At 51.3% G+C, this 25,415-nt stretch overlaps 1 protein-coding gene across 1 annotated transcript; it reads right to left on the bottom strand.

The window, feature by feature from the left end:
- Positions 1-1,226: 1,226 nt before the first annotated feature.
- Positions 1,227-22,359, bottom strand: SNRNP70 (small nuclear ribonucleoprotein U1 subunit 70). Its single transcript, XM_058280558.2, is given in 11 exon segments — positions 1,227-1,822; positions 1,824-2,025; positions 2,136-2,223; positions 6,799-6,900; positions 10,088-10,169; positions 12,328-12,390; positions 12,544-12,608; positions 18,628-18,682; positions 18,809-18,871; positions 21,167-21,323; positions 22,060-22,359. Coding segments are annotated over 10 exon segments (1,299 nt in total). The 5' UTR covers positions 21,314-21,323; positions 22,060-22,359; the 3' UTR covers positions 1,227-1,390.
- Between the last annotated feature and the right edge of the window lie 3,056 nt (positions 22,360-25,415).

Below are 25,415 nucleotides of genomic sequence, written 5' to 3'. Positions count from 1 at the left end.
AACCAGTTGTCTTTAAACATTTTGTCCAGCCTTCATAATTGGTCTGTGCCAGTTACTCCAACACAGACTTTTCTTCATTACCAATACCAAAAGTCTACCTGCTAAAGTATAAAATTGTCATTCTCTGAATTGTTTCTTCCAGACAAGGCCAGTTTTTCAATTTATCTCTGCAGCCTCTTGTTGCAGGATTTTCTCAAATGTCTGGTGGTCCTTGGTTATATGCTTAAAGACTGAAGCAGCCACAAAAAAAGTCTGTGTACGTTAGTCAGATTTATCTGACTGCCTCTTGGTTATCAGGCAGGGAGTTTACCTTTTAGACTGGGGAACTCCTAAATGACCGATATCAAGTCTTAACTTTCATTTGCTTGGCAGTAAATGCCTACCCCCCATGCATCCTGAGTGCTGGAACAGAGGCTGATTTTCCTGTATACAGACTATTTTCTTTTTCTTGCCTTTATTATACCTAGAGTTGCAGTCTTGAGCCTCTCTAGGGTTCGACAAGGCTGGTAACCCCTCCACACTTAACTCACTTCTTATTCAATCATTTGTCTAGAAATTTGTTAAACTCTCAATTGCTGATGGCCTCTCCTCATTGTTTCTACTTGTTAATCCTTATCATTTTAATAAGCCTCAAGTATAAATGCAAATACAATGTTATCACGAACCACAGGCACCTTTTTCCATCTTTGCCCTAGTCCAGCTTACTTTCCTATTTCATTTACTCATCCTTTCCCCCTCCTCCCCAAATCAAGAAAACAGCTTCCTTCTCACACAAGGCTAAAGCTCCCCCTGGGTAATGTAGTCCTCTTCCAGTAACCCCACTCCCACACTATCCCCAAGTCAGGGGTGTAAAGAGCCCCACAAGGAACTTGCAGAAAAGATATAAAACTGGAGCAAGTAAAACAAAAGGATCACGGAATCATTGTGGAGGACTTCCTCAACCTGCTTTTTGGAAGTACCGGGGATTGAACCCAGGACCTTGTATGAGAGGCAGGTGCTCAACCACCAAGCTACATGTTCTCCTCCCTCATCCTGTTTTAAAGAGCTCTGCTTGTATGAAGTGTAGCCTCAGACTTAGATCATAAAGTTCAAGTGCTCAGCATGCCCTGGAAAAGCTACACCAAAAAGACAACGCGACCAGATAGGAAAAATGAAAAGGTTCAGGTGACAACCTTCTAAGGAAAGATATTAAGAGTAATCAAGAAAAAACCAAGATGGCCACTATCAACAGGAAATTAAGTTTATTTTGAAATCCAAGGGGCCAGAACAAATCATGAGTCTCCTACTCTTGGCTGGCAAACTTAAGTGGCCAACAGGAGTGGGGGGAAAGAGGATGACAGCAGGGGGTGGGAAGGAACACGTCCAAACAAAATAGGTGGAGAGGACCTTTTCACTCTGGTGCAGCCTCCATCAAATACCCGTTCTCTGGAGCAAGATACCCGTCCCCTGCCTCAGACTCCATGTACATGTCTCGGCCATCGTTGCCCAGACCCTCCAGCCCGTTGTCCTGGCCACCGCCACCTCCACCTCGGGCCTCATCCCTGCCCCGTTCACTACCCCGCTCCCCCCGCTTGTGCTCGCGATCCCGGTCGCGGTCGCGGTCCCGGCGCCGCTCCCGCTCGCTCCGGTGGCTCCGACGTCGTTCCCGGTCTCGATCCCGGCCCTTTTCCTCTGGCCCGTCAGGGCCATCGGGACCGAGCTCGCCGGGGGGCCCATCATCAGGAGGTGCATCCCCAGACTCGGAGGGCTCCGCCATGTCGCCACCACCGCCACCACCGCCACCACCACGCAGCTCCTCCTTGCGCTCCCGCTCCCGCCGTGCCCCGCTCACGGCTCCGGCTGCTTCGCCGCTTACGTTCCCGGTCCTTGTCCTTGCTACGCTCCCTGGAACGCCGCCGCTCCTCCTTGTCACGACTCCGTGATCGCCGCCGCCGGTCCCGAGAGCGGGAGCGTCGCCGTTCCCGCTCCTTGTCTCGCTCCCGGCTGCGCTCCCTGCGCTCCCGCTCACGGTCCCGGTCTCGGTCCCTGTGGGGAAGCGGGGAGGGGCCGGGCCTGGATGAGGTGGGCAGAGGTTTGCGACAGGGATCCCCCAGGTGTCCACCCCCATCCCAGGACACCGGATGCCCAATTCTTACCTTTCATCGTAGCGGGAGGTATCGTCACGGCCCGAGTGCCGGATGTTCACGTCAGCCCCACCTCTTCTGGTACCACCCAGGCCGCCTCCTGACGGGGGGAGGGGGGTAAACCGAGGGTCAACCTGGGCAGAGCACCAGCACGCGGAAACAAGCGCTATCAAGGGGCCAAGGGAAGGAAACCACCACCCTTGCTGGGCACCTGTGAGGGCCAATCCTGGCATGATCATTTTGCACGCATGCTCTCTTTCAAAAAATTGTTATATTTTCACGGCCTCTGGGAGCCTCTGATCTACTTTCTGTCACTGAGTTGATGTGCACTGTTTCTCAACATGACAACCACACTTGAGAGTAAACAACTTCCTCAAGGTGCCAGGTGGGACAAGACTACTGTACTCACAATCCAAGTTTGGCCCCAAAGCTCCGATTCCGAAACACACCTTACTCCTGCCCATTATGTACTACCGTTTTTTTTTTTTTTTGCGGTCCTAGGGCCAGGGATCGAACCCAGAACCTCCTATGTGAGAAGGTGGTGCTCAACCACCGAGCCATATCAGACTCCTAAGTTGTTTTTGTTTTTTCAGGAGGCACCAGGAACCAAACCCCGGACTGCCCGTGTGGGAGGTGGGAGCTCAGCCACGATGGGCCACATCCCCTGCCCTGTGCTGCCTTTTACAAAAAATGTTTCCCCCTCTTACCCTCCCCTCCCCTGCTGTTTTTGCTGTGTCCATTCACTGTGTGATCTGTATCTGTTTCTCTTTTTTGTCTTCTCATATTTCTCCTCTAGGATTCACTGGGACTCAATCCTGGGAACCTCTGATGTTGAGAGAGGTTCCCTGCCAATTGTGCCACCTCAGTTCCTGGTCTCTGCTGCGCTTCACCTTGACTCTCCCCTTCGTCTCTCTCTTGTTGTGTCACCATCTTGCTGTGTGTGATTCACGTGCATGAGCACTACCTCTCCACGCAGGCACGCTTTCTCTTCTTTTGCACCAGAAGGACCCAGGGATCAAACCCGGGTCCTCCCATGTGGTAGGCAGAGGTCCTATCACTTGAAACACCTCCGCTTCCCTGTACTGCCTTTATAAAAGCAAAAAGAGGAGGAAGAGGGAAGCAGATGTACTTCAAGCAACTGGGCTCCTGTCCATAATGTGGGAGGCCCCGGGTTCGACTGCTAGGGCCTCCTGGTGAAGGCAAGCTGGCCCACACCGTGGAGAGCTGGTGCAGAAAGATGATGCAACAAAGGGAGACAAGCAGAGTACGCAGCGAGTGGACAGAGAACAGACGGCGAGTGCAAGCAGCAAGGGGGGTGGGTAAATAAAAATATTTGAAGAAGAAAAAAGGAGCAAGTGCGACTCAGTGTTGCCCAGTGCCTCCCGGTGACATCGTTCTACCACAGCCCCCTTCTGCTGCAGCCTCCCCTCCAGTCACGCCCACCCTCCCACCACCCTGGAGTCACCATGGTCTTTCTGAATATGAACACCAGTCATCTGCTCAGAAGTTTTCCAAGGTTCCTCACCACCCTCACGTCCCAAACTCGAGGCCCACTGGCCCCAGGTACCTGTAAGAGTCCCTGCCTGTCTTTCAATCATGGGCCCCCGGCTCTTTCCTCTTCTGGGCAGTTTTTCCTCTTCTCATTCTTGCCACCGTCCTCCTCCAGCTTTTGTGCACATCCTCTGGCATTACCGTCCCAACCCTCCCTTGTCTAGTTATCTCCGACCTGCCCTGCCTGAGTGAGGCCACGTGCCATTTCCTCACCAAGCCCTCCCTGACCTATACTAGGCAGTCAAATCCCCCTCTATGTATCACAGCATCAGACACATTTCCTTCTCAGAACCTACTGAGTTTACAGATTTCCAGTTTGGTGGTGTGTCAACCTGGCTCTCCCATCAGACTGTAAAGTACAAGAACAGGAGGGGCTATGTCTGGGTTTACTCACTGGAAATGACAGATCTCACATATAAAGGTACATGGGGATTTGTCACACAAACAACCCACCCCAAATGAAGAAGCATACCCAGATAAAGTCACCCACCCACGGTGACTCAGCTAGGAAGATTCAGAGCTGGGATGTAACTCCAGCCTGACCCAGAACCTGCTTTCTTGAGCTCTCTTCCATTATCAAATTGCCAGTAGAAAGTTTCAGTGAGGCAGGTGAGTTCTGTACAAGAACAACGTTGAGCAGTGAAGGTGAAAATGCAAAAGGCTCTTGGACGCCAGCCAGACATTCTATAAGGCATTCAAATTGGTAGGTGGGCAAACGTCAAAGCCTCAGGAATGGCACAGGTACAAGGCAGATTAGTGCTGTCAACTCTCAGGTCAAGACCCAGCAGCAGGTGGTGTCGTCAATCTGATGGATTGTGCAACCAATGTATTGAAGAATAAAACAGAGCAATATAAAATACTAGTATGTGTAGTATGTGTTACACGTAGAAAAGATAACTACTAAAGGGTCCCAGAGTTTGTGGGGAGTGGTAAGTTTCAGTAAAGATGGCGGTATATGAGTTGTATTGGGAATATAATTACTATTGCTGACTTGTACGCTTGAAAGTGGCTAAAAAGGAGAAACTAAGCTGTATGTATGTTACAATAAAAAATTTTAATGGGAAACGGACTTTGGCCCAGTGGTTAGGGCGTCCGTCTACCATATGGGAGGTCCGCGGTTCAAACCCCGGGCCTCCTTGACCCGTGTGGAGCTGGCCATGCGCAGTGCTGATGCGCGCAAGGAGTGCCGTGCCACGCAAGGGTGTCCCCCGCGTGGGGGAGCCCCACGCGCAAGGAGTGCGCCCGTGAGGAAAAGCCGCCCAGCGTGAAAAGAAAGAGCAGCCTGCCCAGGAATGGTGCCGCCCACACTTCCCGTGCCGCTGACGACAACAGAAGGAGGACAAAGAAACAAGACGCAGCAAATAGACACCAAGAACAGACAACCAGGGGAAGGGGGGAAATTAAATAAATAAATAAATCTTTAAAAAAAAAAAAAATTTTTAAGTCAATTTCTGTTCCATAAAACTCATGTTTTTGGTAAAAATTTTTTTTTTAACACATCTACTGGGTCAAGATGTACTACTGAGTATTGGGAAACGGACTTGGCCCAGTGGTTAGGGCGTCTGTCCACATGGGAGTTCTGTGGTTCAAACCCTGGGCCTCCTTGACCCGTGTGGAGCTGGCCCACGCGCAGTGCTGATGCACGCAAGGAGTGCCGTGCCACGCAAGGGTGTCCCCCGCATAGGGGAGCCCCATGCGCAAGGACTGCGCCCGTGAGGAGAGCCGCCCAGCGTGGAAAGAAAGTGCAGCCTGCCCAGGAATGGCACCGCCCACACTTCCTGTGCCGCTGACAACAACAGAAACGGACAAAGAAACAAGACGCAGCAAACAGACACGGAGAACAGACAAGGGGGGGGGGCGGTGGATTAAATAAATGAATCTTAAAAAAAAAAAAAAAAAGATGTACTACTGAGTATCACCATCAAGACCGAAAGCCAGTCCAACTAGAGGATTCTGGGATTCCAGGATTTTACCACAACAGAAAATAATGAGTAAGAACCCACTCCACCACAGAGTAACCAGAGAGGGAGACAAAAACATGTCTATTAAATCCAGAGACTCAGCAGAAGGGTGTGTGGTGGAGCAAGCACAAGCCAATCAAGAGAGAGAACGGAGGGCTGGCAGGTGGGACTAACTGCAGAGGGTAGACTCCCCCTGGGGTGGGCACACAGCAACAATACCTCTGAAAACCGTCACTCACCCTCGCAGGACTGGGTCCTCAGCAGGTATGTCTGAGGGGACAAGAAGACTTCCGGCTCAGATCTAGGCCCATGCTGATCCAATCAGACCCCACCCCAGGGAGGAGCTGTGCCGGGTGTGAAGCAGGGTGTGGTGGAACGCCACACTGGGCCGGTGCAACTCTGCATAGACCACCACCAAGGCAGAAGCGAGGCCAGGGTGGAGGGGGGCTGCCTCTGCTCCTGGCAGCTTGAAGGTCCAGCTACCAGGTCCTTCCGAGGTCCACCAGTACCATATGCCTTTGGGCTCCAAAAGGCACCCATAATTCTCTGTCAACAAGTCCCTTTATGCTTTAGGAAGCTCAAATGTATTTCTGATACTTGCTAACAAGCAGGCCTTGACTGCAGTGAACGACAAAGACACAGAGAACAATGGGGAGTGACTATAGAAGGCTCTGAGGCCCATGTCCTGCTCTCAACCAGAAGCCTGATAGACAGCAGGTCATCAACCAAGTATTTGCTGAACCAATGAAAGAACGAACAGGAGGTAAGTGGAGAGTGTGAGTGTGTGACGCCGACAAGCCCTCTGTAAGCCACGCTCCAAGCTGGGCACTGCGAACGACGCAGGAACTGAGGTCATCCCCACTTTCCTGGACGGAAGGGCAACTAGCCAGGCAGTAAGCACTAGAGGCCACCTTTGACCCCAGATTGGACACTGTAAGTTGGGTGTCTTACTACTACTCAGTAACAGCAATGAGAAAGAAGACACTGGGAAAACGGTGGCAGGAGGATGAGCTGGAGGGAGGAGAAAATGAACACTGCCACAGAATGAGACAGTAAGAGGAAGTTCATTTGGAAGCAGGGGGTGCAGAAGAGGTGAGAACAAAGCCACCAAACAGAGTCCCCTGAGCCCAAGCCCCGGCCCCGGCCACGGCCAATGCACTCACCTAGCCTCCGGGGCCTCCAGCCCTTCACAGTTCGGCCCCTCTCCACATCCACAAGGACTCTCCTGCCATCAATCTTCTTGCCATCTGCGTGCTTGTAAGCGGCTGCAACAGATGTGGGGAGGGGGTGGGGGAGTCCCCAGAGGGTCCTCTAGTCAGGACAGGGCCTCCTTCTGCAGCGTCCCCACCCTCAACATCCCCATCTACGCACACTCACACTTGCCCACCAGACAGCCAGGCACCCAACAGCCAGACCAACCCTCTCCCAGTGCGGTGAGGGGCCTGCTCCATTCCAGCTGTGTCCTCTTCATCCCCCAATCACGGTGGGGGGTGGCAAGACAAACCCCTCCACCCCCACCCCCACCCCCCGGTTCCCAGGCTCTTCCTACTCCCACAACAGAGCAGCCCCCTCCCGCCAGGGGCGGCCAAAGTTGCTGCAAAGAAACTGGAGGTTAACTTAATGCTGGACTGTGCTGTGAGGAGGGGGCTCCTCCACAACCCCGGCATGCATCCTAAAACATGCTGGGGCAGGAGCCCAGCTGGGTCACTCCACACCCCAGTTAACACCCGTTTCCTTTTTCTCTTTTTTTTTTTTTCTTTTCTTGGAGATGGGGGTGAGTGTTGGGGGTAATTAGAACAGACATAAGAACAGAAAATGAACCAGAGCGGGGTGGGAGACATTTTTAGGGCAATGGCAGGGAGCAGAAAGGGTTATGGTGCTCCCAGGGGGCCTGAAGGGGCCCCTGCGGCAGGTAAGGGTGGGGAGAAGTGGGAGGAGGCCTGGGAGACGTGCGGTGCTACTACAACTTCCTGCCTTACCTGAGACGACTGACCCTGCCACCGGCCCCAGCACCCAACCCATCTCTCCCTCTAAGCCCCAGCTCCACATGGGCTAAGGGTGGAGCCCCAGCCCGAGCACCTCAGGGAGGTGAGGGGTAGAGGAAGAGAGGAGGGGAGAGGCACGGTCCTGCTCTTGGCCAGGGCAAAGAACAGGGCACGCTGCCCCATTACCTGGCCTGCTGTCCTGGGGGGCTACTGGGAAGGTCCAAAGTCCTCCCCACAATCTGTCCCCCACCCCCAAGCCCTGGCCTCGGGGCTTGTCCTCAATCAACCGTAATACCCTGCCCCTCCCCAGCCCGCTCCCTCCCAATAACAACCAGAGGAAGAGAAAAAGGTGCCATTTACCGATGCCGGCCTTGCGGGTGTCCAAACCGAGCGGGATGGGGGGGGCTCGGCAACTCCTGGGGGCCTGGCGAGGAGGCGGGCTTCCCGGGGGGGGGACACGGGACCGCTTACCTGGAGCCCCCAAGCTTACCTGAGCACGCGCAGAGACCCCACACCCACCACCATGGGGTCAGCTAAAGCTACAGGGAGGGGAGATGGGGGATTCTAGGGAGCCACGGAGGGAGAGGAACCACATCTCCTGCACCACCTGGAGACAGGCCGAGGAAGTGGTGGACCCCAAAGAAACCTCATGGAGCACTTGAAAGAGGGAAGCCAGGGCTAACATCCAATCAGGGAGCTGGAAAGCCCTGGGACTATCTTGTTGGAATTTTAAGAGGCTGGGGAGGCCTGGATCAGCCCTCACCTAGTCCCAATAAAGTCCAAGCTACAGCAGGTGCACGCCCTGCCCCTCAGTCCATGGAATGAATTCTCCCACCCTGAGCATCACGCTTCCCCCCGCCTCCCAGCTGCTTCAGCACAAAGGCTGGCACACATGGGGACAGACTGGGGTCCAGGAGATGGAGTGCCGCCTGTGCTCTGAGGAGGGGCCACCTGGCCCCCGAACCCAGAGGCGGGAAGTAGGGGAAGGAATTTCAGGACTGGGAACAGACAAGCAAAGGAGCCCTGCTCTGGTTCAGCATCCCAAACCCCAGAAGAGGCCCAGCCCGGGAGGAACAGCAGAGAAAATGTGAAGTACAAGTGTGTGTCTAGGCTTCTCTCTCTCTCTCTCTCCCTCTCCTAAGTTCTAGACAGTGCAAGGACCTTAGGGAAAGTCCACAACACCTCCAGCCATTGGCAGTCTGCCTCTTGAGCCCTCCCACCCCCCAATACCCCATCTCATGCATTTGGGGGTGCTCCTGACCACCTGTGGAGAGGCCAGCCCCCCTGGGAGGCCTCAAAACTGACAAACACAGGAAGGGACAGAAAACCCTGAATCCAGAAGCCAAAAAGACCCTCCAGGGCCACCACAGTGATAGTCCACAGAAGGCCTGGAGGGAAGGGGCAGGGAGTGGAAGGTTTAAGGGCTCCGCGTGGAGCCCTGGCCCTTGTGCGCCCCACCTTCGGTACTCCCGTCACCTTGCTGCTCACGTCCTGAAGCCAGGTGGTCAAGGGGGTGGGTCGAGCCCCAGGAAAGGCCAGGCGCCTTTCCCCTCAGGGTTCATCCTTCCCTCCTGGGGTCAGCAAGAATAGCAGGGAGCTTTTGGGGGTGGGAGGGGCAAGGGCACCCCAACAAGGAGAGGGTTCTGGGTGTGGGGAGGCTGAGGGGGAAACTGGGGGTGGGAGGAGGGATGCCTCGCTACTCCTGAGCTGCCTGGCTAACTGGGCTGGTGTGCGGTGCTGAGTGATCTTACCCATGATACAAACCCTTATACCAACCATACACTGAGGTGTTGTAAGGGGAGCGTAAGCATCAGCTGCAAGCCAGCTGCGTGGTGGCTGCAGTGACAATAAGAACAGTCAATTAATACGGCGGCCCCTGGACACGCCGCAGCCCTGCCCGCCCCCACCCACCCATCCCTGCCCACGTGGACGCCGTCGCAGCCTCAAAGGGGGCTCTGGAGACGTGGGGGCGGGCACTGAACAAGCCCACCATCCCACTGCCCACTGAGGAACAGGGTGGGGGGCCAGGGGTGGGGAGGCGGAGGGTCGGGTGGCCCAGCCCAGCTCTGCTGGGGGGAGAGGGCAGGTTCAAAGGCCAATCCTCATTCCAGGTTGGCTGCCCCCAACTCCAGTGGGGGGAGAAATGGGGAGAGGCTCCCCAGAAATCCGACCCCTCCCCCCACCTCCAGCTAGCCCCAGCCCCCACCCAGTTCCCCCTTCGCCCCCGAGGTTCAACGTGTGACACTTACCTCCCTGGGATCACACACACACACACACGTTGTAGGGGATTTGATTTTTGGTTTTTAAAAACACATATATAAAAAAAAAAGATATATCAGAAACAGGGAGAAGAGACATTGCTAATGTCAGGTTTGGCAGGGTGGGAGACAGGAACAGATGACAGGGTCTGGGGCAGCAGAGAAGTGAAAGAGGGTCAGAGGGCAGGGCTCAGGTGGGCAGTACTCACAGTGCATGTCCCGCTCGTGCTCATACTCGATGAAGGCGTAGCCCCGGGGCTTCCCTGACCGCTTACTGTAGACCATGTGTATCTGCGGAGCAGCGGGTGGGTGTGTAGGATTAGTTCCACGATGCAGGGATAGCCCCCACCCATCAGCAACACAGCCGTGGGGGCAGGTCCTGCACTGGCCGATGCCAGCGACGAGATGCCGCCAATCCTCTCCCCGTCCTTCCAGTTCCCAGAGTGATTTATATCCTAACAGCAGTAGCAAAGGACATGGTGGAAACCAGAGAAAGTAATGAACCCTGTTTCCACGGGTCAGAGAATGCCTCCTGGAGGAAGTGACACTCACACTAAGTCCTGAAGAATGAGCAGGGATGCGCTAGGGAACTGCCAAGGGTGAGAGGAAGCGTGTGCTTGTCAAGTGCAGCAGCAGCTCAAAGGTTCAAGGGCTCCGGGGAAGTAGGGGGCTAGAGGCTGGGCGAGGCGGTTCAGTGTGGTTCCAAATACCTGGATGATGGCGGAGCCTCGGGATGAGGCCACAAAGGTGGCCAGGGCCCAGACCATTAAAAGCCCCAATGCTAGACAGCAGAATGTGGCCTCCAGGGAGGCGTGAAGGGCTCTGAACAAAGGAGGGGCAATGTAGGTAGTGTGTGCCGAGCCAGAGCAGTGGGAGAGAGAGCATCAAATGCTGACGGAGAGGGCTGCTCTAGGGGACAGGAAAGCAGAAGGGCACATCCAGACAGCCTCCAGGGAGGCTGGTTAAGAGCGTGGTCTTCCAGGGACGCACCCTGCCATGTGAGTGGCACCAAGGGGAATGCCGCAGGTGGGCAGACGGGACAGTCAAATCCTGAAATGTGCAGCTGCAAACAGGGGAGATGGGGTCACCTCCGGGTGTCAGAAAGAGCCCTCGGGGACCACGTGGGGGTGGACTAAAGGCCCAAACAATGATCTAGGCAGGACCCCTGGGACCGAGGGGTCAGGATGAAGTAGGTCAGGCTGTTGGGGAGCGAGGACATTGAAGTTGGTCCCCAAAGACGGACTCCCCATCCACATGGCTACCAGCTCAGGGGTGACCAGCCCACGTCTCAGCCAGCATGGACCTGAGGGCACGGGGCTTAGGGCTCAGACCATGTGGCCCAGCAGCCTTCACAATCCCACTGAGATTCCAAACTGACCTGAAGCAGGTTCAGGGAACCCCTAGAAACAGCCTTGGGATCAAGAATCCAGCATGAGGAAAGCGGCCATGGCTCAGCTGACAGAGACTCTGCCTACCATATGGGAGGGTCCTGGGTCTGATACCCAGGGTCTCCTGACCCGTGTGGAAAGCTGGCCCAAGCGCAGTGCTGATGCATGCAAGGAGTGCCGTGCTGTGCAGGGGTGCCCCCATGTGGGGGTGCCCCATGTGCAAGGAGTGTGCCCTGCAAGGAGAGCCACTGGGCGTGAAAAAACTGCAGCCCACCCAGGACTGGCGCCGCACGCATGGAGAGCTGACACAGTAAGATGACATAACGAAAAAAAAAAAAAAAAGATGCAGTTTCCCAGTGCCATCGAGGGTGCAAGCGGACACAACACACACACAGCGAGTCAAAACAGAGAAAATAACGGGGGAGAGAAATAAATAGTGAAAAAAGAAAAAAAGAATCCAGCGTGGGCCCACAAACAAACGTCTGGCACCAGGCACAATGATTAAGATACACAATGACTTCAAATCATCACTCCACCTAGTGAGGGATAATGTCTTCTCATTTTGGAGACGCAGAAATAAGGAACAGTGCACTTAAGTGACTTTTAAATTAAATGAGATAATGCCAGTTAAATGTAAAACTTTGCTCTAAAGCAGGAATTGGTGTACCTTTTCTGGGTAGGGTCAGAGGGGAAACCTTCTGGTTTCTGTACGATCTCTGCAGAAACCAGTGAACTGTGCCTCAAAGTGCAAAAGCAGCCACAGACTCCACGTAAACCAATGTGCACGGCTGTGCACTGATAAAACTTCATTTCAAATTGTGTATTTGCAGCTGGCCGACTCCCTGCTCTAAATGACCACCAAGCACCATGATTTGTACTTCTGCTCCACAAGGCCTGCTGTGGGCTGTGCATTCAGATCTAGCCCCAGGACACCGAACACCAAAGCCCGGAAATGTGGGACATGTGGGAAATGTGGGATATGTGGCTGGAGTCCAGGCAGGCTTTCCCCTCCCCACCCCCAAGCACACCCATCCAAGTAGCCACAGACCCAATCCACTCACTCTTTTGATGGGTCCGTACACCTCAAACTCTCTCCGGAGCTTGGATTCTGTTGTGTCGTAGTTCTGCAAGGAGACAGATATGAATGGGAGCTGTCCCAAAGATTCCCTGGGATTGGGTTGGCTGTCTTTTGTCCCAGAATCCAGGCTCTCACCAGCCCAAGATTCCAGCCTCCCCTGGGGCCCTGGGGTCTGAGAGCACGGCGGGGGGGCACTCACCACTCTTGCCACAAAGAGAGTCTTGAAGGCATCACCCTGAGCGTTGGGGTCATTGTGAGGGTCCCCTGTGCAGGAAGAAGAGGATCTGTGAGTCGACATGTCAACAGTTTTGTGGAGCAGGACACTCATGGACAGATGGGCAGAGGCCAAGAAGGCAAGAAGGAACTGGGTTAGGAGACCACCAAACCACAAGCTGCAGGCCCATGACCAGCGGACAACAGCTGGTGACCTGGTGACTTTGGTGGCATGTCCCTTACTGAGCCCCAACATCTCTGAGGCAGAGCTGCCTTTATCAGAGCGGCGGATTGAGGGGCTTGAGTGAAGGCCCAGATGCTGGTGGGGGGCAGGGATGGGCCATCTCAGACCTCCAGCTCCACAGGACCCAGTCCCTTCCATGAGGCCATCCAGTGAGGGAAGAGGATCACAGCCGCAGCAGAGGCCCAGGGGGCTCTGCCACCCACTGGACACAGTCTGCAACTACAAGCCCAAGCCCAAGCCCACGCTGCGGCCCAGGAGCGGGGTGGGAGTGCCCTGTCCAAGCTCTTCTGGCCTTGCTGTCCTGTGCAGCACGTAAAGAGGCTGTCCAGCACCAGACCAGACTCTGCCTCCTGGGGCTACCAAGAAAAGGAACCGTCCTATCTGGCCGTGGAGGGATAACAATTTCCATAACCAAAAGCCAGGAATCTATCGAAAAACCATCTCCACTGGGGATTCTAACAGGTCAGGCTAGGGAATAAGTCCCTTCCACCAGGACTGATGGCTCCAATACTCAGGCTCCTTCTTCCCGCCAGAGTGCTCTGCCTACCACACAGGAAGGGGACAAATATCTGGTGGCATTTCTTCCACAATATCATCTTACCCCTCAGAAAGGTCCATCATACTCTGTCTGGGAGACTCTAAGAAGGGAACAAGAGTACTAACTTACTGAGCACACACTTCGGCCAAGACACTGTGCTGAAAGCTAAAAATTATTTATCATCATTTTACAAATGAAATAAAAACCAGGGAGCGGAGGTGGCTCAAGCGACTGAGTGTATCTCTCCCACATTGGGGGTCCTGGGATTGGTTCCCAGTCCCTCCTAAAGAAAAAAAAAGAAGACAAGCAGACAGAGAAGAAGGCACAGCAAATGGACACAGACAGCAGACAGTGAGCGCAGCGGTGGGGGCAAAAAAATTTAAAAAATAAAAAAAATAAACCAGGGAGCAGAGGTAGCTCAGGTGATTGGGCAATGAGATCCCAGGTTCGGTTCCTGGTGCATCCAAAAAAAAAAAAAAAAAAAAGATGACCAACGGACAGAGAGAGCAGACAATGAGCACAAAATGAGGGGGCAGGAATAAATAAATAAAAATAAACCCTAAAAAAAAGAAAGGAAAAAAACCCCACAAAAACCCTAAAGCATAGGGAAGGGGAAGTCTCAGAGTAGCGAAGAAGCCAGGCCAGGCTTTCAATTCCAGCCTGGTCTCAGAGTCCAAGCAACCTAGATTCGCAGGCCCCATCCAGAAATGCCAGGGCTCTGGGGGTTCACGACAGTTTTAGGCATTGTCTGCACAACAGAAACAAAGACGCAAGCCCGTTTCCTATGAGTGGGTTTTGCTGTAAACATAGACTAAGTTCAAAATGACCTTAGGAAATTTATTTCTTAGAGAGCGGAAGCAATCTAAAGTAACAACTATTTGGAGACCAAAGCTAACCTCTAAAGACAGTTTTGCCTTTGTGCTCCCCCGTTTTTCATTCTCGGGCCAGATCCCTCAATCTATACTGGGTCTCTCATTCATTTGCTCATTAAATATTAAGCACCCGGTGTAGATGCTGGGGTTAAAGCACTGATCAAAAATTCTGACCCCTGGGGGCTCACACGGAAAGGTGGGCAACCAACGTTAAACAAGATAAACAATCAGTATAGTTACAGTAGATGATGACGGGTGGGGAGAAGAGTTGATTTAAAGAGGGAGGTCAGGAAGGGCCTTGCTGAGAGAGTGATAGATCTGAAGGAGGGGATCAAGGCCTGCAATTTGCGTGGAGAACTTTGTAGGCTGAGGGAGAGGACGCGACGATGAGCGCAAGGCTGCTGTGCTGAGGAATAGCAAGGCAGTCGGTGAGGCTGGAGAGGAGCATCTGAGGGGAGGACAGGTGAGGTCAGAGGTCTTGAGGGCTAGATCATGGGGAGGGGGATCTCTGGGGACCGTTACAAGGACTGTGCGTGTTACTCTGAGACGGGAACCACAGGGAGGTTCTGTGTATAAGCATGACAGGACTTTTTGATTTAGGGTCAAGCAGGGTCTCTCTGGCTGCTGCAGCCAGGCCAGGGGGGGCGGGCGGCGGAGTGAGGACGACGGTGGTCTGGACTTTTAGGGAATGGTCAGATTCTGAGCCACCTGGTTCTCAGTGTGGCAGTTTGAGATCACTTATGAATCCCAAAAGGAGAAGGACTTTGTAAACTAAACTATTCTGGGTGTGATACCCTTTGATTATACTGGATTCAGCTGAGGGGCCCTGATTAAATTATCTGTTAGGATTAGGGCTTTGAATTCAGTAAGGCGTGACTCAGGTTGAGTCTCTGCCCACTTGGTGGCGGATATAAATGGGGATACTTACTAAAGAAGACACCCGGAAGAGGAGAGAACTTGGGTCATTTCAGTCCAGCCATTGTGACAGAAAGGAAAAGGTTCAAACAGCTAAAGCCCCAGGAAGAGAGAGGAGCCATTTGCCTCAGAGTTTGCAGCTGAAGAGAATGGAGCGGCTGAGCAGGCCTGAGGGACCAGGCAGAGATCAGTGACCATCTTGTTCAACATGTGGCAACTGACTCTGGTGAGAAAGCAGTCTTGAGTTGGACTCTTTAAGGTCTTGTAACTGTAAGCTTTTACCCCAAACACCCTTTACAAAAACCAACAGATTGCTGGTACTTTGCATCAGTACCCCTTTGGCTCACCAATACACTCAGTATCCTAGAGGTAAGACCAGCAGACAAGAGTCAACCACCAACAGCTCCTGAGGCGCACTACAAACCTGGCCCTAAAAAATAAATAAATAAATAAAAACAAACACCTGGCCCTACTTAGGACCCAGTCCATCTCCAAAGCTTCCCAGCCTGAAGGGGCACTCACACCCAGGCTTCACTCACACTATCTCAAGCCTCACAACCCCGCCAGGGGCACCATCCCCACTTTACAGAGAAGAGAAAAAGAGAGAGAAATGACCTGCTCAAGGCCACCTGGTCTCAAGGCTGACCCTAAGCAACTACTTCAATTATTCTAAGTTTGGGAAATGAGAAATTAGAGCCTTCTCCATACCAGGCACTCCCTGGACATTTGAGACACTGGGGTTAAAAGCAGGGCCTCCAGCGGGAGGACATGCACTTCACCAGGTCGACTAGCACCACTGTACTTCTCAGGGTAAAAGCACTGCATCCAGCTTGCTGCCTGACTCCTCGACCTTCAGGAATCTGTCTGTCATGTTCTCTGCAGCCTCAGCACAGAGCCCAGAACTGAGCACCAAGAAGATTCTCAAGCTGAGTTAGATAAACAAATGAATGCCTTGCAGCATTGCCCAAATTTATTTGTCTAAAGTATCCTTGGGTCATGCAATGTCTACTAGTACGAAATACCAATTTTTTTTTCCTTTTTTTGGAACACCAATTTGGAAAATACAACAGGTACCTTGTGGGGTAAACAGAGAGTAACAACCCCACCAAAATTATCCATAGCCTAATTCCCAGAACCTATGAACACTCCCTTACATGGCCAAAGGGGCTTTGGTGATATCATTCAATTAAGGATCTTGAGATGTGGAAGATTTTCCAATGCACTGCATCTACACAGTGTCATTTAACATGCAATAATCTCATTTTCAAGCATGAAAAGTAACTTTCAAGGGGAGAAGTGACTTGCCCAAGACCCCATGGTTACTAAACAGCATAACGGGGTCTAAATTCTACATGCTGCCAACAAGTCTATAGCCAGATCCTACATAAGGAGTGGGGGCCATGATGGTGAGCAAATTCCATCGGAACCATGTGCTCATGACGCAGGTGGGAGGAAGTGGACTTGACCCAGTGGTTAGAGCGTCCATCTACCACATGGGAGGTCTGCGGGTCAAACCCCGGGCCTCCTTGACCCGTGTGGAGCTGGCCCATGCACAGTGCTGATGCGCGCAAGGAGTGCCATGCTACACAGGGGTGTCCCCCGCGTAGGGGAGCCCCACGCGCAAGGAGTGAGCCCCATAAGGAGAGCCGCCCAGTGCTAAAGAAAGTACAGCCTGCAGAGGAATGGCGCCGCACACACGGAGAGCTGACACAACAAGATGATGCAACAAAAAGAAACAGATTCCCGTGCCGCTGGCAACAACAGAAGCGGATAAAGACGACGATGCAGCAAACAAACACAGAGAACAGATAACCAGGGTGGAGGGGAAGGGGAGAGAAATAAATAAATAAATCTAGAAGGGAAAAAAAAAGAACACGGAGCAAATAGACACAGAGAACAGACAACTGGGGCGAGGGGGAGGGGGGAGAGAAATAAATTAAAAAAAAAAAAAGGGAGAAGGAGGGAGCCCACAGCACGGATGGATATTTATCAACCAACCCTTGCAGCACAAAATGACTGACTTCCAGCAGGACCCAGAGTCACGTAAGTAAATATGGGACCCAACCAGACCCAGGAAATCAGGGCAGGCTTCCTTGAGAAGTAACAACTGAGTTTAAGTATGAAGGAGAATTAAGCATAAATTAGGGCAGGATTCGAGGGTGGGGGGAACCACTTGTGCCGAGGCCTCATGACAGGAGAAAAAAACAGCAGCCAAGTTAAGTACAGAAAGGAGGCCAGGGTGGCTAGAGCAGAGTGTGAGGGGAAGCATGACGCAAGGCAAGTCTTGAAGAGTAGGCAGTAAAGATCTGGTCTTTTGCTGAAAACAAAAGGAACTTGTTAGAGAACTAACAATCCAAGAGACCCACAGATCAAGATGGTGGAACGAATCACTTCAGGGCTCTATCTCCCCAGAGAAGCTTTGAACAACCAGCAACAACTGGTAGAAACGTCTTTCTCAAAGCTCCAGAAACAGTTAAAGGACTGCAGTAATGGGGTGAGTGCAAATCAAGAAGAAGCCTACTTAGAAGCCACAGAAGAACAAAACACAACCAGAGTGGTGGGATCTCCTGAAACCCTGGCTAGCCCTGTCACCACCCTTCACTGGCTCAGCGCTAAGCCCGGTGCAGATGTCTAGACCAAGATCTGTGGAGAGCAGAGTAACCCTCGCGCATGTTCTGGGAGGTGTATTCATCTTGCCCAATCTGCCTGGCAGTGGCTTGAGGAACTCACCATCCCAGAACTTGCTCTGCACGGTTAAGGCAGTTCACAGAACTTCAGCTCCTACACAGCACTGTGGAAGGGCAGTTAAGTGGCTGCCTGGGCCCCGTAAGGAGAGCCGCCCAGTGTGAAAGTGCAGCCTGCCCAGGAATGGCGCCGCACATACGGAGAGCTGACACAGCAAGATGATGCAACAAAAAGAAACAGATTCCTGGTGCCACTGATAAGGATAGAAGCAGTCACAGAAGAACTCACAGTGAATGGACACAGAGAGCAGAAAACTGGCGGGGGGGGGGGGGCAGGAGAAATTTAAAAAAAAAAAAAAAAAAAAAAAAAGGTCAGCTGGGGCTATCTGACCTTCTTGTGAGTGGTGAATGGCTACAATGTACTACACATTCCCCCAATTCCTCCTGTATCTGGAGCAACACCCCAGCCCAAGGGTTGAGGAATTAAGGGTTGAGCCAGAACTGACTCCCAAGTCTGTGTCTGCCTGACTCACCCTATGAGATGCAGCTGGGCTGTGTTAGCCCCTCCAAGGGGGGGTCCCACCCGGAAGGCCAGGCCTGAAGGGACCAAAGATTGCCCTTCCTGCCAATCCTTACCCCATGCTCCCTCGCTTCAACGCCTAACCCAAACCCAGTGTCTGGCAAGTGTAGGAGTTTTAGAAGCAAACTATCAACTCTACTTCCCAAAAATGGAAAAAGCAGGTCCTGGATTTGACCTGGGGAAAAGAAACATAAGAGGATTAGGGGGAGAAATAAGGTGAGAGGAAGAGAGACTTACACATTTTTAGCTCAGTCTCCACTTCCTGCTGTCGCCGCTCAATCTTTTCCCGTCTCTGTTGGGAGAAAGGAGAAGATGGAAAAATGAATGCAGAGAGAAGTGCCACGATGTTAGGGACCATCACAGATAAAGCAGCAAAAAGGAAATACATGCAAGAGACAAAAATGACAAAATGACATACCTTCCTCTCCATGCGTTCCTCCCGGGTTTCTGCTCGAGTTGGGGGAGGGGCATCGCGAGGGTCCTGAGAAAAAGCAGAGAGGTGACAGGGTGGGAGGCACTGGGGAAAAAGGCAAGGGACACCCACCAAGGAAATGAGGATCTCAACACTCCCTACCTACAAAGCAAACAAACGTGGACAGTTCACGTGTTGAGGTGGAATCAGGGGAGCGGCATAGATTAAAGCATGGTCCATGAACCAGTGCTGGTCCATAAACTGGCTGCCTGTGACAAGGGAGGTTCAGAAATTAAAAGGATTTAGAAACTTCTGTACTATAACAATTTGACAAGTAGAAGCTAATAATAAAAACTTGGTCTTATATTTTATACATGCCTTGTTAAAAATGAATTACTGCACTTTCAAACATGCTTCTAAGGGATGTCCCTCAGCTGCTAAGCAAGCATTTGTAGCTGGCATAATGGCAGAATGCGCCAAAACCTTAGTGTCGTGACCTATTTTAAAAATAAAAGTACCTTGAAATAAAAAAAAACACAAAAAATAATTACTAGAAAAACTAAAACAATTCTACCATATTTATAAAAGTATCAATCTGGAAGATTGGCTGTGGCTCAAGCAGTTGAGCTCCTGCCTCCCACATGGGAGGTACTGGGTTCAGTTCCCTGTGTCTCCTGAAAAAAAAAAAAACAACGAAAAGCTAAACCAATGAAAAAAACCAACTCAGGGAAGCTGATATAGCTCTGTGGTCGAGCGCCGGCTTCCCACATACGAGGTCCTGGGTTCAATACCCAGTCCCTGGTACCTCAAAAAAAGTATCTATCTGTAATAGATAGAAAAAAGAAAAACTTGGTCCTTCGCCAGATAATTTTTTTGTTAGTTTTGTTTTACTTTGCTTTGAGGTATTGGGACTGGGGAATGAACCCGGGAACCTTGTAAGTGGGAATTCGGCACACTACCATTGAACTACATCGACCCTTTCCTGAGTTGGTTTTCTCCTTTGCTTGTTTTATTTGTTTTTTTGTTTTTTCCATTAGGAGGCACTCAACCGCTCGAGCCACATTCACTCCCCCACCAGATAGTCTGAAAAGCGCTGGCACAAATGACACCAACCTTAAGAAGAGAATATCAAAGGCCCTCACCCCTCTCATATTTTTGAGAACGCCCTGCATCTCACAGTCCCCAAGCATCATTCTGTAGTGAGCAGAGTAACCTAGGCTGCTCTGTGATGTATAAGAGAGCCCTTTCTTATGAGGTTATGAGGGTCAAGGAAGTGGGACCAGGCCTGCAGCAAAAGGAGCAGACCCTGTAGTGTTCAGAGGCAGACAAATGGATACCATCTGAGACAAGTTCATGAAAATGTCCCCAACCACTGATTAACTGGCACATAACCCACATCAGCGGGCACTACTGACTGTTACCCATTAAAGTAGTTTAACTGGCCAATAACATTTCCCAGGTACTGCTTCAGTGAAGGTGGCAGATCCCACTAAAAATACACCTTTTCGGTTGCCTCTACAAACCACTGCTCTACAACTCCCTCCAATTCCAGCTGTCCTTCCCCAAATGGATGAGAATTTCCTGCCCACCCATCCAATACCAGAACTTTCCTCTTATAACTTCAGGCTGAATGCCAGCATTTCCCAGGTATGTTTTGATAGACCTTAAAAAGTGAGTACCATTAACTCAATTTTAAAAATGAAAAAAAATCTGAGGCCCAGAAGCTTAAGTCACATATTCAGTTTTAACCTGCAAGTGCACAGCTGAAATTCCAAAGCCCATGGGCTTAAGACCTCCAGTACGCTGCTCTAACCCTTTACTGATGTCATCCTATCAATGATAAAATTAGTAAATACAACACAAATGTAGGCATTACTGATTGCTTGATGTCAAGCCCTGTGACAAAAATTTTGCCATTTAACTCTCCATCACTCTTATGAGAAAATATTGTCTTCTTGCTAAAGATAAACCAAGGCATTAAGAGGATACACCTGACGTGAGGCATTTGCGCCTCTGGCACCTGTGCTGTGCTGCTGGGAGTTAAGCTGCAGCACGAGAACACATGCTTGCACAAACTGGGGCTGCCCGTCCTTCCGGCGGGACCTTTAACAGAGAGGGAAAAGGCTGCGTGGGGGTGGGGATACATCTGCCCATTGTGTGCCATTGTGTGCCATTGTGTGCCAAAGTCTACTACTTATGAATTTCCACACTAGTCCTACAGGGATGTACTATCAACATGATTTAAGCCGGGAAGCTAAAGGAAGGATAAACCACCAGCTCGAAAACGGCCAGACTAGAATTCCTAAGTCTGGCCCACTGGCCCCCAGAACCCAAATCACTCCTCTGTCCATGCAGTGAACTCACCTCAAACTCTCGGATGTAGGGTGCAATGCCACAGTACGGCTGATTGTGGTGCTTTTCATGTGGCAGTTTCTCCAGGGGTGGCAGGTATGGGATTGGGTCACGGGGGGCAAAGAGGGCAAGAAGGTTGGGTGGCAAGAACTGGGTCATCTTGCCAAGTCTGTGGGTAGAAACAAGAGAGTCCTAAGTTAGGATGGGTTGGGAAGAGATGAAGGCCCTATAATCAATCCCTTCACCGTCAAGAGAAAGAGAAATCTGTGTTGAAACACTTAGATCATAGGTTATACAAGGAAAAAGGAATAAATCTAGACGAGAAGGTGAACTCTTGGGAGGAGGGTCGCTGGGAACGGGGGATGAGGCCTGTAAGGGAAACAAAGACTGGAAAAGGATTTCTGAGGAGAGAAGTCTCCTGAGCAAGGAGCTGAGAGGATCCCTGGGGGGCTGTGGAGGTAGCAAGGACCTTGACGAAGGAGCCCCGGAGCAGTGGCGACTGGCAGTCCCGTACTTTGGGCAAGAGATACAGAGCAGGAATCGCACGGGGTTGGGAATAAGAAATCCCGGATCAAAGGTCGTAAATAGCAAAGCTCTCAAGGTGGGGGCTTGTGGGTAATAAGGCTGAGCCCCCCCCCAAGGCGAAAGGAATTATGGGTAAGGGTCCAGGATGCCAAGAAGAGGCCGGGAAGGAAGCAACAAACCGCAAGGGCCTGTGGGTAGGGGGCCGCAGGGAGCTGTGGGAACAGAGCCTGAGTGCCCAGAGGGCTCTGGGTAAGAGGAGCCGCAAAGTGCGGAGCCGAGGGCGCGGGAAAGGGGCCCGGCTGCGAGGAAAGGAACTGGGGCCCACCGCAGAGCCTTGTGGGTAGCGGCCCTGCTCCCGGTAAGGCCAGTCAGAAACTCACCCGCCGCGCGGCGCCCTCCTCGGCCTGACGTCGGTCCGGGGCCTTGCGGCGGCCCCTCAGTAACTGGGACTCCTACTCTAGACTCGACTCCTGCGGTGGCCGCGTCCGTCTGCGCCCACCTACCTCCGTCTCCAGCCGAGCGCGAGCACCAAGCCGCTGCTCACGAACCCGCGCGGCCTCGGCTACCGACGGGGGCAAGCGGTGGGGTCCCGCCTCAGATCCCTCCGCCGACCGCACTGCGCACGCGCCGCGCGGGTCGCGAGCGATGCGCGCACAGGGATCGGGCGCCGCTGCGGACACAGCGCATGCGCGCGGCTACTGCTCCGCCTTCCGGCCCTTGAATGGCTTTGCCGCGGCTGGCTGGCGTCCCCACTGCGCACGCGCGCACCTCACAAGCCACTCTCATCACCTCGCGCTCTACGCTCCAACTGCTACTGTCCGCGAGATTCTTCCCCGGCCACTCCGCCCCTTAACGCACTTCCCGGATCCTTGCACGCATGCGTAGAACGTTTTGCCGCATGTACTCTTCCGCCAACTAGCAAAGAGTCCCTATATGAAAGGTGATACTGTTGGTATCTAGTCTATTTAAGCAGTAAGTTTGGCCAGAGGGTGATATATACCAGACGCTGTTTGGGACGCTGATGGAGACTGACTAAAACAATGTCTTTTAGCTCATGGAATTTACATTCTCCTGGGGAGAAACAATAAAGACATTTAAATGAATAAAGTAATTTCAGACCGTGGCAGGCACAAAGAAAGAGCAGAATAAGAGGATGCGAAGTGAGGGCGGGGCTATTTAAGAGAGGCTTGTGTTCTGGGAGGGGGCGCGGGGTGACGCGCGAGCAAAGGCCGGGTTCGAGGAAGACCTGGGCGGGGGTTACCAGCAAGTGCAAAGGCCCTGGGTTGGGGCGGCGTGGCCCGAGCCCCCAGCTGTGGGCCGTGAGGGCCCTGGGCCGGCGGCCATGTTGCTTATGGCCCTGTCCGTCTGTAACAAAGTATTGTACTCTGCATGCATTCCAATTGCCTGTTTAGTAGTTACAGAAGTTATTACAAAACTTGAAATACTGATTTGGTGTTTCCAGAGACAACAGATACAGCAGCACATATTTTAAAAAATATTTCTGACAGATTTGCTTTTCTTGTATGCAGGTGTACATTACCTGTATATTTTTTCTGAACAAGTTGAAAGCAGCCCCTAAATGCTTCAGCATGAAATTTCCCAAAAATAAGGGTATTCTTCTATATAGAGACAGCCACAAAATCACTTTCACCCTTAAGAAAATGTAGCCAGCTCCCATTCAGAGTTCTCCAATTGACTCGAAAATACCTTGTTTTTACCAGAGCCAGGATCCGCTGTGGTTCACACTTTGTGCTTGGTTGTCATGACGCTGTACTTTACTGCGTAGACTACCTTACACACAAGCACTTGTGTGTGTGTGTGGAGTTCAGAACAGTTTCCTGTACAATGTACCACGTTCTGGATTTGTCTAATTGTTTCCTCATGGTTTTTGGTTTATCCCCCTAACCCCCTTTGCCTGTAAAGTGGAAATAAAGTCCAAAGGCTTGAGTAGATTTAATCATTTTGGCCAAAACACTTCTGAGGTGGACTTCACATCCTGAGGAACATGACAGGTGGTCAGTCTCTGCTGAGTTTCATCAAGGGACTGGTGATCAGCAACGAATCTGAGCCATGAAACTCCTTCACGGGGCAAATATTCTGTTCCCCAACATCTTGCACCTAATGACTGTAGCAGCTATTGCTGATTCTTGCCAATGAATCAAGTATTACATGGGGGGAGGGGAGAGTGCAGATTTTATTTAAAATAAATTAGGAAGTAATGAAAGAGTTTTTATCAGGGAAAGGACATAACCTAATCTGCGTTTTTAAAGGATCACTTCCATAGCAGTAGGCAGAAAAAAATACAGGCGGGGGTGGGGGTGGGGGGCAGGAGGCGCTGAAGTGGAAACTGGGACTGGCTAGGAGGCTACAATTTCCAGGCAAGAGGTGGTAGCTTGGCCTGAGCTGATAGCAATGAGATTGTTAAGGACTAATAGGATTGAGGATATATTTTGAAGCTAGAGCTTGCTTTTTCAGACGCTGTAAGACTGGAATTAGAGTGTGTCGAAAAGAGGAAATTAAGGAGACATACAACTAAATGCAATATAGAATCCTGAACTGGATTCTGGACCAGAAGAAAGACATTAGTGGAAAACTGGCTGAAATTTAAATAAGGTTTGCAGTTTATAGTATTATGCCAATGTGAATATCCTGGCTTTAATAATTGTACTACAGGAGGTTACATTGGTGGGAGCTGGGTGAAGGAAATATGGGAACTCTGTACTAATTTTGTAACTTTTCTGGAAATCTACAATTATTTCAAACTGAAAAGCTTTTTGGAAAACAAGCAAACATGATCAATCTAGCCTTAATTTAAAAAAAGGAAAAACACCTCACTCCTGGATTTGTAGGTTAAGTAACTGGGCAATTGGTGGTGCCATCGACTTACAGAGAGGACAGACTTGGAAAAGGACAGGATTATTGAAAGAAAACAAAGAGTTCTGGATTTGGACATGTGGCAAGGAGCCTGGGAGACACTCAAGTGAAGATGAGGATATGAAGGCTAGAATATATGGCAGTCACAGAAAAATTTGTGGCTGGAGACCTAAATTTGGGAGTCATCAAAGTAGAGATGGTATTTGAAGTCAGGCAACTGGATGAAATCACTGAAGAGAATGAAAGAAGATGGAGAAGGGATGAGGTTCCATGGACAATCACTCAAATAAGGCAGGAACAGCCTGCAGAGGGAACTCAGAAGACATGATCAAGAATGTAGAAGCAAAGCCAGAAGAGTGGGCATCCTAGAAGCTAAAGGAGGCACTATTCAGCTGGGTCAAATACTGCTGAGAGCTGTATTAAGATCAAGATCAGAGTTGGGCAATCACTGCAGCAAGATAAGATCGTGGGTGACCTTAACAAGACAGTAGAGGTGCAGAGGTTGGGAAAACTCTTCGGAGCAGTTTTGCTATAATGAGAGCCAGGAGAGGAGGGTAGTAGGGTCAAAGAAGGTGCATTTTAAAACACAAAGTATTATGACATGACTGCATACTGATGGCAAAAAAGTGTACACTCACCATACCATCCAGTAGTCCCACTCTTAGCTACTTACCAAAGAGAACTGAAAACTTATGTTCAAAAATAAACATGTACAAGAGATTTTACAGCATTTTTATTCACAGTGCCTGAAATATTACTGAGCATTAAAAAGGAACAGCTGGGGTGGTGGGGGGTATGTGGGGACCTCATGTTTTTTGAATGTAATATTAAAAAAATGAATAAAGACAAAAAAATTAAAAAT

This window comes from Dasypus novemcinctus, chromosome 18 (genome assembly GCF_030445035.2).
Source record: "Dasypus novemcinctus isolate mDasNov1 chromosome 18, mDasNov1.1.hap2, whole genome shotgun sequence".
NCBI classification, from domain to species: Eukaryota; Metazoa; Chordata; class Mammalia; order Cingulata; family Dasypodidae; genus Dasypus; species Dasypus novemcinctus.
The sequence above is the reverse complement of the archived record's forward strand: the minus strand, read 5'-3'. Positions and strand labels throughout refer to the sequence as shown.